Raw genomic sequence first — 17,537 nt, 5'->3', positions numbered from 1 at the left:
AACTTATACAGCAGCAGATGAAGAACACACAAGAAACTATCTTCTTGCAAGGTACAATTCCTGGGTGCAGAGATACTTACTGGACATTAATACGTCTTTTGGCATCAGTGAAGGTTTCCAGTGCTAAATGAGAAGATATTCCTGTACCAAGCAGCTGTTTAAGACTTACTGACACTCATCAACCGAATCAGATGCTTCTCATGTATGCACTGACTATTGTATTGCAGTAACAATATAGCCTTAATATTTTTAGAACCTACAGTCAGAACAGGTGTAACAAATGTAGCATCTGCTCACTGTGAAACATTCCATGTCATCTAGAATTCAAATTTACATACATATCTACATGGATAGCTGAAGAGCTTTGGTTATCTAAGTTAAATATTTTTCCCAGCAATTTGAATTGAAATCAAAAGCACAATTCACAACCTACATTAGTAAAAAAATGCTTTATTTATTACTTTCAGCTTGAGACTTAAGTTACTGCTCTTGCTCTAAAATAAAGTCACTATGGGCTTCATTCCCATCTGGACAACAAAGCAAGACTAAAATTGCACATGTAGCTTTTCATCAAAGCAAAAGGTAAAACCCATGACATACTACCACTTCTAAAGGATGCATTAAAAAAACTACACTCATTCTAAAAAGATTTGTTGGTACACACTAGTAAATTCAACAATGTACAATATCTGGTGTGATTTTAAATGTACAGGATGCCAGAGAAAAACAATTGCACTACATTCACAAACAGTTCACAAAAATACCAATAATATTACTGGTGGACTTTTTAAAAACTTTTCAAAGCTCTTATATACACCATTCTTTTGAAAAGTATAATGGAAGTACTCTGAAACCTTCACATACACTTATTTCATTTTTTGTTCTTAATAGTGGCAATCTTCAGAGCTTCTGATAAGTTTAACTTGGCATTCTTCTCATGCAGAGATCTTCTCCCATGTCAGCCTGTCATATTTTCAGCAGCCTAGAAAAAGAAAAAAATCATCCCACATCACTAAAAGAGACGCCATGTAGATGAAATTAAATCTTTTCTTCTAACTTTTTAAATTTACCTAGAAAACTTAGGGGTCTAAAAAAAAAAAAAGCTACTTAGGAAATTTTTTCTAATGAACACTACTATTTTCTAAAAAATAATGCTGTCAACTGCCATTACCCTTTACTAAAAGAGCCACTGCTGTTTACTTGTCTTACATCCTGTATTTGAGCAGCTTTTATCTTGTACATTTTACCCTAATACTTTCAAGAAAGGCTCAAATGCATAAATATAGTTACCTTTGGAGTTTACATAATTAATGGTAATGATTACCCAATCCATACAGATTAGTTATGGAAACAAAACTCAGAGGAACTACGCTAATCGTAACTGCATAATCATACTAACAATTATTTAATTAAGAATATTAGTAATTTTATCACTGGATAACTACAGTCAACAAGGCACAGTTGTTCAAGACTGACATTGGTAGATTTTAAAGCAGTTATGGGACAAACAGGCGAAGGAAAGCAAAAGGAATGGGAAACCAGTGAAAGCAATGGAAGAAGTAAAACAACCTTCAATTCTTTATATACAGTTAAATGCATATATAAGAATACCTTTAAACATAGACACAAATACAAAATATGCATGAGCATAGAAAAATACTAAGTTAAAAATAAAATATGAAGTTTTCCAGAATAGAAGCAAGATATAGGTTTCCCCTTTCACTTCTCATAAACAGCCTAATATAAGATGCAGTAATAAAAATCCCTGACTGTGATGTTTAGCTAAGCAGTAAAGAATGATAATCCTTTAAAATGCAAGTGAGATTTGTTTTAAAAACCATGGTTACCCCTCTAGTAGTTAAACAGGTAAAATACACATATATGAAAAGCCCTATATATATATATATATACACATCACAAAATTCCCTCTTTCTGTGGGAAAGGCTCAAAGCACAGGTTAAAGGGGGAAAAGCAATATGTTAAGATGATGTTAACAAGCTGGATGTTCCTGTTTACAAATACTGCTGCATACTGTTAAATCTGAGGTTGTAATAATGAGGGGGTATTGGTTAAAGGAAAAATCTATTTGTGATATTATGCAGGTAAGGGGACAAATGGAGACCATAATAAAAACTTGTGAATTTTGGTTGTGTTTTTTTCTTCAGAAGAGTTAGTTTAATTACTGTATTTCTAAGAAACATTTTATTTGTACCATTTCCTGTTTCATGTTCAGTTGTTTTCATTGCCTCCTCTATTGAACAGCTAAAATGAGTCATATCAAAGTACAATCTGCAAACTGAAGTACAGCAAGTTGCATGTGCATCTGACTCTTAAGAACAGATTTATAAGCTTTTTAAACTAGAGCATTACCTTTAGAGCTTCTGTAGCCTTCCGCAGTTCTTTAATAACAGAAGATAAGGCTTCTGGATTTATTCCTTGTTCACAAAGCCGCACACAAATAGACAATGTCTCCATATCCAAGCCAGTGTTTAATATTCTTGAAATCTCAAACAGAACTGCAACAGAAAAAAAAATAAAGCGCTTTAATTCCTACAGACTATGAAATTTCAATGATCAAGACTGTTCTTCATCAACATTTAGATTCTACAGCACTTCAACACTTTGAACATAGCAGGTGTCCTTTGTTGTTTGCAACAATGTTTATGCTCAACCTTCCAGCATAAGCTAAAACCTACAGCTTCTAACATACACACCATGCTTTCCTGGTTCAGGAAATTTAATATTGGATAATAGGTTTTGAAAGAGTAAAAAAAAAAAAAAGTGAAACATTCAACAATTACACCTGCCAATTAGGTAAAAGGTGGGCTATAAGAACACTCTGTGCTTTTGGACTCCAGATACTGATGAAGTCTTTCTAATGTTTGGGTGTTAAGGCAGTGTCTTTGGCAGAGAGACGCAGCAGTTTCTCCGCAACAATTCTGAGCTCTTAACAACTTTGCAGACAACAACTGCTAAATTTCTGTATCTATCCTAAATAAAATATAGTTACACAGGAAGCCTGGGCTCCTAAATCTGAACATTAGTGCACTTTCCCTATCTATTCTCAAAAGCCTTACTTTGTCTTTATATCCGCCTGTTGTCCCTCCTGTCGAAATCATTCCTGAAAGAGTGAATTTGTCAAGTACAGTTACCAGAACTTATATTCTTTGTCCTTCCCAAAGAAATCACTCTCTATCTGCACAAAATGGTTTTACCCTCTTGCAGCATCAGAGAAGCCATAATGATCCTACTAGTCCTGCCTTGCTTCCAGCAGCAGGTCAGAGCATGAAGATCAGTGGCTGAAATGCTAATTTTTACACCAGCTCAACTCATGAAAGTCTGTATCAAAAGACCCATTTGTAACAGCAGCCGTAACTTCAAGGGAAGTGAGGATGCTGAGAAAATAAATTCACATCACTATCCCTGAAACATTCCCCCTAGACTCTACTCCCTTCATTAGGGCATTTTCAGAGAAAGGTTCCACATTTAACAACCCTCAACAGATTTCCACCCTGCATATAAGCTTTCGGTATAGGCGTTTTGTGGAATTCCAGAGTTTCACACTACAGTGCGAAACAATTCCAAAACATGCCATCCTTTGACTCCTCGGCCTTTCTAGTCAGGCTGAAAATGAGCACACGAAACTCACTCACCTGCTCACGTTTCTCATGGCTTATCAGTGTACAAAGTATTTCCCAGTACCCCTTCTCTCACATTCCCCATCCCACAACAAACAGCACCTGAGGTTGGGGTTGGTCGTTGCTTTTTTTTCCATATCAGAATCCATTTTAGCTCTGCAGCACTGACTACCGTCCTCAAAACTTTTTCACTATTACTGCAGTTTGGGCTGTTTTGAGGGTTTTTTTTGCCGTGTACTTTGTTTTTCTGACATGAGCCACGAAGAACAATGGTCGGGGCTCGGTCGGCGCGGGCGCTGCCGCTGACCCCGGCCCAGCGCCGCTCCCTCCTCTCCCTCCCGCGCACTGCCAGCCCCAGGCTCGGCATTTACAGCAACCGATACAAATAACGGGAAACGAGAGCAAATATAAATATATACAGACGCTGAAAAACCCCTAATATTCTATGTTAAATACCGAGCGAAATTTAAAAACGAAACAAAACCATAAAAAGGAAAAGCCACGTCAGTTCCAAAGGCACTCGCTCTGCGGGGGTTGAGCTGTTTCGCGAAGTGAGACGGAGTGAAACAAGAACTACACGCTGCATCCTTCGGCAGCCGCAACCCGCGCCCCTCTTCCCCAGAGACGCGTCCCTGTGCACGGCCCACGGCGGGGCCAGGCGTCCCCTCTCCCTCAGCAGTGGCTGCCCGGGGGTGTCACGCACCGTCCATGGTCTCCCTCACGGCGTTCAGGCTGGCGGCGTTGCTCGCCATGGCGACCCCGCCGCGCCCGGAACCGGAACGCGCCGCGCACGCCCGGGCCCGCCGGCCCCACGTGACGTCCCGGCGCAGCGCGAGCGCGGCGGGGGCGGGCTTGCTTTGAATTCGTGCGGCGGCGGCGCTGGCGATTGGCCCGTTCGAGAGAGGGGCAGCGCTGCCATTGGCCCGACTGTGCACACTGCGCTCCGTGATTGGTCAGAAGCCGCAGAGGGGGCGGGGCTGGTTAAAGGGCCGCCCGGCGCGGCGGCGGCGGGAGCGGCGCGGCGGCGGCCGGGGCCGGGTAACGGCGGCAGCAGCGGGCTGTGCCCGCATCCTCGGCATTCCCGGCGGGCCCGGCAGCGCCTCCGCGGCGGCGGGGCTTGGGAGAGCGCCGAGCGGCTCGGCGCGGTGGCACCGTCCCGGGGAGAAGCGTGAGAAGGTGCTCAGCGGGGCCGCTTCCCCCGGGGCTCCCGTCCCCTTGGCGGGCGGGGCCCGGGAGGCGCCCCCGGCCGGAGCCCCCCGCCGCGGCCCCGCGAGGGCCGGGCCGCCCCCGGCCCGTTGAGGCGGAGGCCGGGCGGTTTTAGTGCCCGGACGGAGCGGGAGCCGCCCGGGGCGTTATTGCTGCCCCGGCCGCTGGGGCTGCCTGGTCACTTCTGGTGCTTAGTTGGGTTTTGTTTGTTTGTTTGTTTGTTTGTTGGATTTTTTGGCTTGTTTCCTTGTTGTTTTGCCCTTATTTGGGTGTTTGCTTGGTTTTTCTTAATCCCTCTTTTCACGTTCTTTCTTAACTCGTCGTCGTAGTTTCTGTTTATTTGTAATTGTAATTTGTACCGGACTTATTTATGAACTTTATGTCATTAAGTCCAACCAGTCCTAACTTCGTTTTTGAAATGTTGCTAGTGCCTTCAGATGACTAATTCTCTCTGCCCAAAGCCTTCAGGGTGGCCCTAAAACGTCAAAAGTGTGATTTCATTGTTTTCCTTAATTTTGTTCTCCTGTTTTTCAGGTATAGCTTGGTGTTATGGGTGATACAGAAGAAGCTAAAATGCAGATAGCACCAGAAACTCCCGGACGAGTCACGATCCTGAATCCTTTTGAAAGTCCCAGTGATTATTACACTCTTCAGGAGCAGATTGTTTCCAGTCCTTCAGTCTTTAAGTCAACGAAATCCTCATCTGTAAGATCTAGTCGTTAGTTATGTGACTGTAAAGATATAGTGCTAATATTTTCAAATGCATTAAGGGTATTTTATTTAGTGTACTTCAACATATGTACCAAGCTAAAGAACTTCGGTGGCATTTGGAGTTTCTTCTCTTCACAGAACTGTGCTGCTTTTAAATACTAATATTGCCACTTAGTCTTCCTCCCTGCCTAAATTTATTTTGTCTTTAGATATTAGAGATTGGGTGCTAAAACCAGTAGAAAGTAGATAAAGGCTAGTTGTTGATGAGATACTCTGGTCCTACTTACAATGCAGAAAACCAGTTTCTACTTAGATGCTGAGTAGGCTGGTTGCAAAACTTGATTGCACTTATGTTGTGAGCTGTTTGTGTATTCAAGTCAATGATTTTGTGTATCTATAGCTGCCTTTTTTTTTTTTTTTGTTGGAAATTATATACTGGTTTGCAGTTGAAATTATTTTCTGATAAGCAGTAGAGGTGAATCTGCTAATGAAACTGAAAAGACTCACTTGGTAGATAATTTTCCAAATATATTTGAACAGTACCTTATTAAATAAAGGGGTGAAGCTTCTTACTTCTGAATTGGATTTTGTTGTGTCCTATGTATGGCATTTATGAGGGAGACATTGCAGAATGTACAGGAATTGCAGCTCTGGTCTTCTTAGAAATGGGAAGTGAAATGGGATTGCTCTATTATTTGGATAACTTTAGTTAGGATACTGAGTTTTTGTGGAACCATCGTTTGGATTGAAGAAGCAATTTCAGTTTGCGTGAAGTTATGCATCTTTAGTAGACCTGTCCATAGGAATTGAGAAGAAACTGACACCTCATTTTGTGAATACCAGCTTAATATTATGTTGTTAATCCTTGTAATACCACTACCAGCAGCTTAAGAAGCCTGACTTAATTCTTTTTAAATAGATCATTTAAATAGAAACACTTTTGATTGCTTTTGACAGAAACTATATGGAAGCTGTGGTTGTATTGTTCCATTTAGATTTGTCCTGTGGTTTTATTTTTCCCTTTTTGAACAGCAAGCATTAAGATGCCTGTTTCTTTTTTTAGACACCAGGAAAATTCAGATGGTCTATTGATCAGCTTGCTCTAATAAATCCTGTGGAAATAGACTCGGAAGACATTCGACGCCAGGGAATGTATTTGAGCCATGCTAGGTAAGTTATAATCTATTTTTATGCAGCTAACCTAGCTTTAATACTAGAACAGTTGTTCTTTTGCTTTATTAACATTTCAGCATAGCATTAAAGACTTTTAATGAAAATCTTCTTACACAATCTTTTACTTGATGTGGATATAATATTTAGATGAGGCTACCTCCATGTTGCTTCCTTTTAATGGTAAGAGCTGCTGATCCACTCTGATTGCAGTTTGGAAGACAACCAAATAAAAGCAGCTAGTGGAAGCAGAAAATGTCTTGCCAGTGATCATTACCAGGCTACCTCTTCTGCTCCTTGTTACAACACAATTTATCTTCTCAGAATGCTCCTTGGTGAGGCTTTGGTCCCTGGGGCTCCTGCAGAAGGGTAGACATGTTGGGGAAACTAGCTGGGGAAGCCCCAGCAGTCTCTTTTGAAGGTATAGACTAGACTTAATGTGAAGGAGGGGGCTCCAGTGCTAGTTATTTGAAGTAGTTTGAGGACCTTATCCTTAATTTTTTTCTCTTCATTGAAAATCTGCATGAGGAAAATGGGTGGGTTAAACAGTCTTGGTGTTTGGAGCTTATCTTGAGAGATAATTTTACATGCGGGTGGTAGAGAATGACATGCCAAGGGGATCCTTAGTGGTGAATCCTGTAGACTCCTGTACATTTCTCAGACATAAACTTGCAGAAAGAACTTCTCTTCATGGTATGAAGCACTACAGCAATAGAATAATAAATCAATCCTCTCTAGATCAGGTTGCTTAATCATATCCACCTTGATCTTGAATGTTTCCAGGAATGGGGCATCTACTCCAAGCAACCTGTTCCAGTGTTTCAATACACATAATAAAAAATACTGTGAAATAACTTAGTGGTTTTAGTGTCTGACCTAACCTACATCTCTCTTTTTGAATAGTAGAAGCTGTAGGACTATAACTGTTCCCAGACTCTAACTGTATCTGAGTCACCAGGTTTTAATGTTTCCTGTCCTTCCTTTAGCACCCGGTAGCACCCAGACTAGTGCTTTTTGTATATTTTGAAGCCTTAAGCCATGTTTTAATTATATTGTTTCTGGAACCTTACTCAGTCAAACTAGCTTTAATGGAGATGACTTGGGTGACAATTCCAGTCATGATGAGTGGGATGGCCTATAGATATAAAGATGTGTTGTCTCAGTGGGTTCTTTCAGTTTGTCCCATGTTCCACAATCACTAAGGTTCATTTTTTTTTAAATCATCTGCTGTGACTAGAAAAAGGCTATTTTGACTATGTGTAGATCTGCTATGTCCATGCTTGCATATTTTAGTGCATACATATAAATGAATACACAGTGATTGTATCCTTGTTTTTTGGTACAATAACTCTGGCAAGTCCTCCATCGAGCTGTCATTTTAGCATCATCAGGCAGATGTTATAGAAGGTGGCATGTCCAAACATTGTACATATATTTCAAGTCTGATAAGAATAAAAGAGAGAGTTGTGAGAGTTTATGTATTTGTCACATCTATGTGTGCTTGTATGTCTGGTACTATCTTGTTATCTGAATTTCTAAAATTACTCAAGGGTAGTTCAGGTTTATGAACTGTGAATGAAAGTACTGAGTGGTTTTGAAGCTTATAAATGATGAACATTTATAAACTTAAAAAAATTTTGCAGTAAATTACATTGTGGTAACTGAAAGTCAGTCTTGAAGGTGACCGTTAGAGGAAATACAAATATAGAATCTCACATAGCATGAAGTAACTGAAGTAACTACAATATTTTTTTTTATTATTAAGTTAAAAGCTGCTTAAAGAAATATAGTTTTTGTTAGAACAAAAATATGGTACTGAAGAAGCTGTGGCAGACTGGGTATTTGACTAGAGAACTCTGTGCTGGGAAAGTGGGCTGTGTCAGGAATTTGAGTATGCAAATTCCAGGAGTATTTTCAGTTGCCCTTTAATTCCTTACACCTCAGTTTTTTAGTCTGCTTGCTTTATAGTACAAGTCTAATCTCATGTGAACTTTAATAGTGATACCTTCATATGACATTATTTTGGAAGATCAGTAATAATTAAGTTTTTGTCCAGATATGCTGTGTAAACAGAATATTTGCTATTATGTATTTTTAAATGGTACAAATATTTTTCAAATCAACTGAATTTATATTTAAAAATTTATAGTATGAGATTATTGCACGTAAGATTAAAATATCATAATATTTAGAGTTTATCGCAATTTAATTTATAAAGTTTCTCTTGAGCATCTATAAAGTATTATGTGGCTGGATTTTACATCTTTTCCTACTTATGTTATAGTTTTGATAATTGAGTTGTTTTTTGTTTGTTACTTAGAATGGATAAAGAGACAGAAGACAGAAGGCAAAAAGCTATTGAGGAGGTAATAAAACTTTGTGCTACCAAATATTGGTTTGTCTACAGAAAAGATCTACATCTTATACAGGATTTCAAAACCCAGAAGCCTATTTTATTTCAATAAGAAAGTAATTTTGCACCCTCATCCCTTGCAGTTGTAGCTGGAATCCACACACTCCTTCCCCTCTTCTTTCAGACGTGTAGGTCAAAACAGGAGATTTTTTTAATTTCATTTTTCTTGGCTAGTGGTAATATAGCTGTAATATAACTCTTACTAACTTCAGGCTATAAACAATGATTGAGAATATGGGGGTTTACAGTAACAGTAGGAGTGATACTGCATTTTTTTAAATATTGGAGAATTTGTGTGGATTTTTTTTTCATTTCTTCCAAAGTCTGCTTTTTTGGATGGATGACTTTATTCTGGTAGCTTGTATTTTGCCATCTATTTTTAATTTTGTTTTTCACTACTCATTTGGCTAGCATAGAAGGAAGAGTGAAATGTTTAAAATATTCACTACAGTAATCTTCAATGTATTTTCAATTAAAAAATAAATAAAATAAGTCTCTGATAGGCAGGTCTATCACTTTCAGTCTCTACAAACAAAAAATGTTTTAGGATTCCAAAAAGGAGCTGTGTCGTTGACTGCACTTAAAATGCTCTGTTGTTCTAAACTTATGTTAAAAGGGGTATTGCCTCTTTGTGAGGTATAACCTAATGGAATATGGCAGCTGGACAGCTTGAAACTCTCTCTGATAAAAATTATACCTTTAATAATTGTGTGTTTCAAGCTGATTTTTTTTCATTTACTTTTGAATCTTGCATTTATTTGAGAACAGGATTTGCCATGTGTTTCTTGAAGCTTTTGTGATAGTGTTTGCCTCCTTAGCATCAGGGTGTTTCTCAGTGCAGCTGTGAGTAGACAGTTTCTGGTACACAGAAAAAAACTGAACTGCCAGTACTCAAAAGTGTTTTACCACTAACCAGTTTAGCCAAGTACACTAACACTAATAATGTTGCCAAAAATCCTTGGTTTATCACTTTTACTATTACTGCAGTGTCTGTCACTTCTGTGAAATAGCTCAATTGTCAAAATAAAACTTAACAAACTGAAAATTTAGAATTAATTATTTTTAAAGCTACTATGCAAGAAGCATGGTAGTGACAATTCAATTTTTAAAATGAGTAATTGCAGTTAAATGAAACTTGTGTATAGTTTTCACTCTGCAGACTTGAAAGATCTGAGGTCCTATGGGTCATAAAGAACATAGAGGTCATCAAATTGTTTTTTCTTTAACCTCTTTCAACCTAAAATGAAATGTTCTACATTTTTTTCTTGTTCAGGGTACTAGTCTAAATTTAAAGTTGAAAATTTTAAAAAATGCTGAGATGGTTTATTTTTATTCTACTCCAGTTTTTCACAAAAAAACTCATAGTTCCTTCTCCTTGGACTGAACATGAAGGCAAGCAAGTTTCTCAGTTTAATTCAACTAAATGTAAGTTGCTTTTGTGTGTCCACCCAAAATAATATAGCTTTTGGAGAAATTATCATGGATAATTATTTTTTTCAACCTCAATTTAATTAATTTTAAGAACCAGGGATAAAGTATGGCACAACTGATTGTCTCCAAGTGCTTCCTTCGTTTAAAAATTATTTATTATTTGAAAGTCTTATATAATTTTCCTTTTTGTTATTCTTGGTCTTTGTTCTTAGATTTTTCTCCGTTAATAATCTGTCTGCAAGCATTTTAATTTACACACGTAACTTTGTAACTATCAACTGTGTTGATACTGGTAATAGCTGAGTCTTCTACTTCACATGTTTCTTCAGATATTTGTGCATCCTCTTATTCCGACCGCTTTCCTCACCATATAGCATATTGGAAATAGAACTCTGTATTTTTACCCTCACTAGCAGCATAAATTCATGTTGTCATCCTGCTAGTTCACTGCCACTAGTGGTGTGTTTTGTAAGTTTGTTTAATTTATAACAATCTTAGATTTTGTTCTTAATGCTCTTACTGATGTTATGCATAACCAGCAGAATACAGAACAAATTGATTATAAGATGGAAAATGTGAGCTGTATTGTTAGCATGCCCTGTTGTTTGTTATGAAAGTCAAATAAGTGGGGATTTTTGGAAGATTTGGAAAAGGCTAAGCTGTTACATTTTTGATCAAGGAGATCCAGCTTGTGGGTAGTTTTTTTTTTAATTGTCAGTTGTAAGATGGTCACTTTAAGGGCAGAGAACATAAAGGATAATCTGAAATCTGGTAAAGCGAATGGAGGAAGAAAATAGTCTGTGTTCTTCAGCTACATAAAAAAAAATGTTGAAGTGTATCCTTTACCTTTCGCCAGTCCAGGCTAAATGATTTTCTGGCAATGTGTTTTACTTGGACACAGTCTGTTTAGCTAAGCATGAACTAGTTTGTTTTAAATCTCTTGTCATGTAGAGACAGGAGGAGACAAAGTTTTGGGCAATGTTGATGCTACTTCACTAAGCTTCTTTTGAATAGAAACATGCTGAAATTCTCTTGATACCTATAATGGTAACCTTTTCTCAGTATTCCTTTCTAATCTCTTCCAAACATTGATGCAAAAATGTTGTTTGGTTGTATTAAGTATTCTAACTTAATGTTGTTCATTTCAAAACTATGTGCAGTGCTTGTTTAAATTTAAGGTCTATGTTTTCCAGCCATAGATATAAATAACATTTCTCCGATTGGAAGACAGCTGAGCTTGCAGGTTGGGAAAAGCAATGGTGAGTAAAATGCAATGTTTAAAATTACAGGCTTTCTCTGAACAAAAATAATGCATTTTTAATAGATACTTAATTTCAAAAGGAAATTGTTTGAGTTACTGTAGAAATAGTTCTTATTGAACTGTATGGTACTGTTAATTTTAATATCCATTTCTCATAGGAATTTAATTCTATTATACTCTGATGTATTTTTTCAAGTAAAAAAATAAGTCCCCTGTAGACTGTGAAGTCTGGTTTTTCCAATTCAGTGTCTGTATTTTTTGTGGATTAAAAAAGAAATGTGAGCTTCAAATTTAGAAGTAAATTTCATTTTAATAAAACTTTTAATAGGCTGGATTGTTTTGGGTTAGAGAATATGATTATTTTCTATGCTAAATAAATATCAGAAATCTTGATATGTCTTTTAAACTGCATCATTTTAGATAAATAGTTACTGGTTTTCCCCAAGGTATTTTGATTTTTCTGCCACTTTGTTTTGAATCTTTCCTTTCTTCAGAGACCTCTATTCTCAGTTAACACAAAAGCCTCTAGAGGGGCATTCTTAAAATGCTTGGGTTTTTATTTCTAAGCCTAGTGTGCTGCATGCAGTATTGTCAGATCAGAATCTTACTTTAATTAATGCTTTTTCTTATTGCAACTGTAATTTAAATACCTCAATTGCTGTGCAATTTGAAAGTGAATTTTTGTTTCTACAGCTTTACTAAAAGGTCACTCTAAGCTAATTTTGTTGGTTTTATTTGTTGCAGCTGGTTGTCAGACAGTACTGTCTTTGCCAGTGGATTTTAATTTACAGAAAATACTAGGTATGTCATGCAGTATCTAAATTTAATTATGAATGTCTAAGTAGAAAACTTGGTTTTGTGTTGTTGGCTGAATTTGTTACGTGAAATACTGAAAATGAATGAAAGTTCTAAGTAAGTATTCTAAATAGACAGTTACTGCATAACTGGAAATTGGTCTGCCTGCAGACCTCATGCCTTTTACAATTTCCTCATGAAAGGAAGAGGAAGAGGCAGGCATTGGTCGCTTTTCTCTGGTGACTAGAGACAGGACCTGTGGGAATGGCCTGAAGTTGTGTCAAGGGAGGTTTAGGTTGGATTTTAGGAAAAGATTCTTCACCTAGAGGGTGGTTGGGCTCTGGAAGAGACTTCCCAAGGATGTGGTCGCAGCACCAACCTGGCAGAGGTTCAAGAGTGTTTAGACAATGCTCTCAGGGACATGGTGTGACTCTTGAGAGGTTCTGTGCAGGGCCAGGAGTTGGATTTAATGATCCCTGTGTGTCCCTTCCAACTCAGGATGCTCTGTGATTCTAGATAGCCTGTGCCTCTCCCAAACAGAGCAGTAATTTGTCTTAGCAGAGCTGTTTGTATAGATGCCAGCCAAGAGTCTCAAAGCCTAGCCTTGCCTTGAGTAAAGCTGAGCTGTAACTCTGGCTTTAGTCTACCTGAAACCATGGTGGGGAATAGAAATTGTGTGGTGGCAAAAAAGCCATGACTGCAGAGTGAGGAGGCAGGAGTCCAAATTAACTGTCTGATTATCTACATCAAGCAATTGCTGCCATCTTCTCAGGCAGGGGGGCTGGAAGGGCCTGATCTTAAAGCTCATAGGTGGGAACAGTGGGTACAGCCAGCTCAGAGCATTTTGGCTGCATGCTCCTATCCCAGTGCTGAAATTCAGAACCATGACTGTGGGCCAGCAGAACATATTTATTGGCCTTTGTTTTTTGTCTTGACAAATGCTTCCATCAATACATAGTTTTGGGAGTTCATGAAAAATTTCTCCTACAGGTAATATTCAACTAGAATAGAGCAACAGGGAAAAAATCTAAAATAATCTAGTAAATCTGAGCATATTTTAATGGGTCTTAGTTTGTGCTTTCCTACTGTAAACAGCTAACTACTTGTAATTTCTTAAATTCTAATCTGTTTTGCCTCTGGATGTATCACAAAGACCATCAAAGCACATGGGAGACCTGAAAAAGAGTCTAGGTTTGCTTAGGTCATAAAATAATTCCTGTTTGACAACTCAGATGTGAGGAATAATACAGTTCTGGAGAAAGATCAATAAGTATATAGAAGCCAGTATTTTTTTTATTTTTTTTTTTTTTTTAATTCAGACTTTAGGATTGAGGGATGATAGGCAGAAATGGAATGACCCTTAGTAGACAGAGGTGACTTTGTAGGGATGAAAAGCAATCCTTTGGGATAGGTGCCTAAACAGATTAATTAGTTGCTGTATTGGTAAATTAGATTAAATGTTTTAATTTAATTATATATGTTTATGTAATGGAATGTATTTTTTTCCACATTTGTTTTGGAAAAAAATTTTCTCCCCACACTTCTAGGTGAATATTTTAGAGCTGATGAATTAGCAGATCAGTCTCAGGAAAATCTGAGCTCTTCATCACTCAGAAGAAAGCTGTTTTTAGAAGAAAATGGGAATGTATCTGCATGTTTGTCCCCTTCTTTGCATAGTCCATGTGGTAGTCAGCCACTTGGAGTGCTTTGTTCAATAGAATTATCTCCAGTCCGGTGCAGAAGCCCTCTGGACACATCTAGTTCAGTAAGTAGCCTGTTTTGTACGCTGGGTGGAATGTACGTTACGAGAGAGTAGGTGTTAGATTAAAATTTTGGGGTGGTTTTTTTTGTTTTTTCTTTTTTTTCCAAATTCTGAAAAAAATATGTGAACAAAAGTCTTGAAAGAATATATTACTGACTTTTTATTCTTTTAAATTATTTTGTTATGCTGCTGTTCTTTTGTATTGGGAATTATGTTTTAATTTTGTTATAAAAAGGAAGTAGGATTTAAAACATACAAAAGACTTGCTGAAAACCTGTTAAAACCTTTTTTTTTCATAAACTGTGTCTACAAAAAGCCCTGTTTAAATCTATTAACTGCTGCCTACAATACCATTTGATACGAACATGTAGAATTATATTTCCTTTAAATCTCATGAACTCACTTAGAGTGGAAGAAATTGCTGATCTTTGAAATGCAGTACTAAATATGCCTTTTTCTTTCCCACTGGCCAGACTTTTCAGATGAGGAGACATTTATTAGAACAAAACATGTAATGTCCATTTTTTAAATTAAACAAGATGAACCTTATCCCCATGTGAACATAGCTAAAGTGGTTTCGGTGATGTGTTTTCATCTGTTTGGTAGTTTGAAGTGCATGGAAAAAACCTCGTATACTTGGATAGTGTTAGTAACTTAGAAGAGAATTCCTACAATATAACTGTAGTGCCAGAAGTGATGGGGAGGTGAGTGAGTGGATTTTGGTCTGGTTTTTTTTTTTCTTTTTTGTTGTTGTTTGGTTGGGGGTTTTTTGTTGTTTGGTTTTTTAGGGTTTTTTTTTTGTTTGTTTGCTTGCATGCTAGTCTTAAGCAAGGTCATTCTTTTTTCTTAAAGAGAAACAGTTTTGTATCTACTGCTGAATTAAGTAGAATGGATTATGTTAAAATATATATAATATGTAAATAGTGGCTGACTTTAAGCCACTGCAGTGATATGAGTAAGAAATTTAGATTAAACACTTGACTAGATGCACACATAGCATTGATTCTCTATTTATATTTCTCATAGTTCTTAAATATAGTGGATAAAATAGTCCTAGCTGGTATTAGGTGACAGTTTGTGTCCATTGGTCTTTTCCTCTGTATGGAGGCATAAGGTCCGGGTGAAGAGCTACAATTGGAATATTTAAGCTGAACTAGAGATTGTCATTGTAAAGGGTTAGTCTTTCCCAGTGCTGCCATATTAAGCCTTTTAGTTAGAACAGTTTTATATATACATATTAGTCACAGTTTACATTATGAAAATAATGCTTTGTGGGTTTGATTATTTTTTTTATTCTGAAGGGTCAGTTTTCATCAAGTCCTATTCAGGGAGGAACAAGAGCTTATAGTCTGGGAAGTATAACCAGTCCCCCATTTTCAGAGCGCTCTCCTGCACCTAATGGTTCTCCTGCTTTTTCACCAATTGCATTTCACATAAGAAAAACACCACTCTCAGGTATATGATTTAATTGTATATGCATTACTTGATCTTGAGTAATATTTTTATTATAAAAACTTCTGAATTCTTAGTGGAACGTTTTTCTGTTTGGAGATGAGTTTCTGTGTTTGGCTGACCAGCCGTCTCCTGTATAACACATCAGGTATTCAGCCGTGAAATTGTGAAGCAATGAAATGTTTGTGCTTGCAACTGATCAGCTAGGGAAAATACTTTGGAAGAAGGCATTGAGACTCAATAAGAATGAAGAAAAGTTAAAAGGGTTAATTTAATCTAGTATAGGAGGGGTTTTAAAGTCACATGCCTGAAGTCACTTGGGTTACAATTCTGATGTGGCCCAGACGGAAGCATTTTAATGTCAATGGGCAAAGAATGTTTAGCTTGAGCTTTCAAATCATGCCATCATGAGGATTATTTGAAATAAAATGACTAATTAAGAAATCACAAACATTTTGTGTCCTTATTGCTCTAGAAAAGGTCACTGTTTCATGCTGTGTCCGTACCTGGTAAGGCTTAATGCCTTGTTCATACATGATTGCACACGTTTGGCATGATTATATATATATTTGACTTTTACATGTTTTGATTAATGATATTTTACACCATTATATATGGAGATTACACAGGTGTTTTCTCACTTGTTTGATCTTAAACTTCATTGCTACCAAAAATTTAAATTGCTGTAGATTGTGTATTGACATTCATTTAGGAAAAAACAAATGGGGGACTAATGGACTACACTAAACAAGCCTTCACCCATTTCCCTTTGAATACTGTATAGTAATGACATTTAAAAATACAAGGTCTCCAATACAGCAAACCATATAATAGAAAAGAAATTTGGTGGGATAAAAACTTGCCTTTAACATGGTAGCTGAAATGTTTGGGTTGGTGGGTTTGGTTTTTGGAGTTGCTTGTTTGGTTGGGTTGGGAGGCAACGGTCAGTGAAATACTCTGTAGTTGTTATAAATTGCTCCGTGGACTGTGGGGCCTTGAGAATGATGAATTTTTCTATGAGATATTAGAAGTTAAACTTTGCTCATTTTTTTTCAGACCAGAGAAAATTTACATTTCGTTCACCAGATGTTCCTTCTTCCTCAAGTAGAATGACACCCCCCAGTACAAGGAGTCCTTACATAGATGGTTGTTCTCCAATTAAAAATTACTCTCCTATGAGACTTGGAGCCTGTAGAGGAACTGCCCAATATCAGACTTCTGTCATTAGAATACCAATTACAGTTGAGAACCATGATGAGGAAGACAAGGAAAACACTTCTCCAGCAGAAGCTCGGTTCCCAGAAATGGATAATGGAATAAACGTACATCAGGAAGACAGTGATACTTTTGCACATGGTACACATCTCGTGGTGACAACTGTGTCTATTGCACCAGATCACTCAGAAGGTTGTCATCAAAGGTTGTCATCATTTCAGGATATAGAAGGTTTAAAGGAAAATAATACTGTAGACATGGCTGATGCAGCTGAAGTGTCAGAGGAAAACACTTGGATGAAAGAAACAATTGGCAGTAGCAATACACCAATGACCAGCTTTATGACAGGCATTACTTTCAGTATTGAAAGCTCTCGCATGTGCATGTCACCTCTTGCAGAAAGCAGTGCAATTCCTTGTGATAACAGTAGTATTCAGGTGAAAATACATTTTTTTTGTTTCTCTGTAAAACTGAGCTCAACAT

The 17,537-nt window shown here is 37.5% G+C and overlaps 2 protein-coding genes across 2 annotated transcripts in view; one reads left to right on the top strand and one right to left on the bottom strand.

Moving 5' to 3' along the window:
* Positions 1-434: 434 nt before the first annotated feature.
* Positions 435-4,437, bottom strand: MZT1 (mitotic spindle organizing protein 1). The gene is made up of 3 exons (XM_021547995.3): positions 4,342-4,437; positions 2,371-2,516; positions 435-982 (listed from the first exon to the last, which is right to left on the bottom strand). Exons 1-3 carry the CDS (start codon positions 4,388-4,390, stop codon positions 959-961), a joined length of 219 nt encoding a protein of 72 aa, XP_021403670.1. The 5' UTR covers positions 4,391-4,437; the 3' UTR covers positions 435-958.
* A 255-nt stretch (positions 4,438-4,692) lies between these two features.
* Positions 4,693-17,537, top strand: part of BORA (BORA aurora kinase A activator) — a 17,598-nt gene continuing 4,753 nt past the window's right edge. The window contains exons 1-10 of the mRNA XM_021548008.3: positions 4,693-4,814; positions 5,379-5,549; positions 6,619-6,725; positions 9,046-9,091; positions 10,482-10,563; positions 11,763-11,828; positions 12,575-12,631; positions 14,173-14,390; positions 15,689-15,842; positions 16,896-17,491. Coding sequence (XP_021403683.2) covers positions 5,394-5,549; positions 6,619-6,725; positions 9,046-9,091; positions 10,482-10,563; positions 11,763-11,828; positions 12,575-12,631; positions 14,173-14,390; positions 15,689-15,842; positions 16,896-17,491 — 1,482 coding nt within the window. The 5' untranslated portion in view covers positions 4,693-4,814; positions 5,379-5,393. The remainder of the gene's footprint in view (positions 4,815-5,378; positions 5,550-6,618; positions 6,726-9,045; positions 9,092-10,481; positions 10,564-11,762; positions 11,829-12,574; positions 12,632-14,172; positions 14,391-15,688; positions 15,843-16,895; positions 17,492-17,537) is intronic.

This window comes from Lonchura striata, chromosome 2, assembly GCF_046129695.1.
Source record: "Lonchura striata isolate bLonStr1 chromosome 2, bLonStr1.mat, whole genome shotgun sequence".
NCBI lineage: Eukaryota > Metazoa > Chordata > Aves > Passeriformes > Estrildidae > Lonchura > Lonchura striata.
This window is presented reverse-complemented; position numbering and strand designations above follow the sequence as displayed.

What these genes read in the sequence shown, in the direction of transcription:
- MZT1 (XM_021547995.3), bottom strand. Translation starts at nt 4,390, where the DNA reads ATGGCGAGCAACGCCGCCAGCCTGAACGCCGTGAGGGAGACCATGGAC. An exon ending in CGTGAGGGAGACCATGGACG is followed by an intron (nt 2,517 to 4,341) that starts GTGCGTGACACC and finishes TTTCTGTTGCAG; the next exon opens with TTCTGTTTGAGATTTCAAGA. An exon ending in AGGCTACAGAAGCTCTAAAG is followed by an intron (nt 983 to 2,370) that starts GTAATGCTCTAG and finishes TTCTTTTTCTAG; the next exon opens with GCTGCTGAAAATATGACAGG.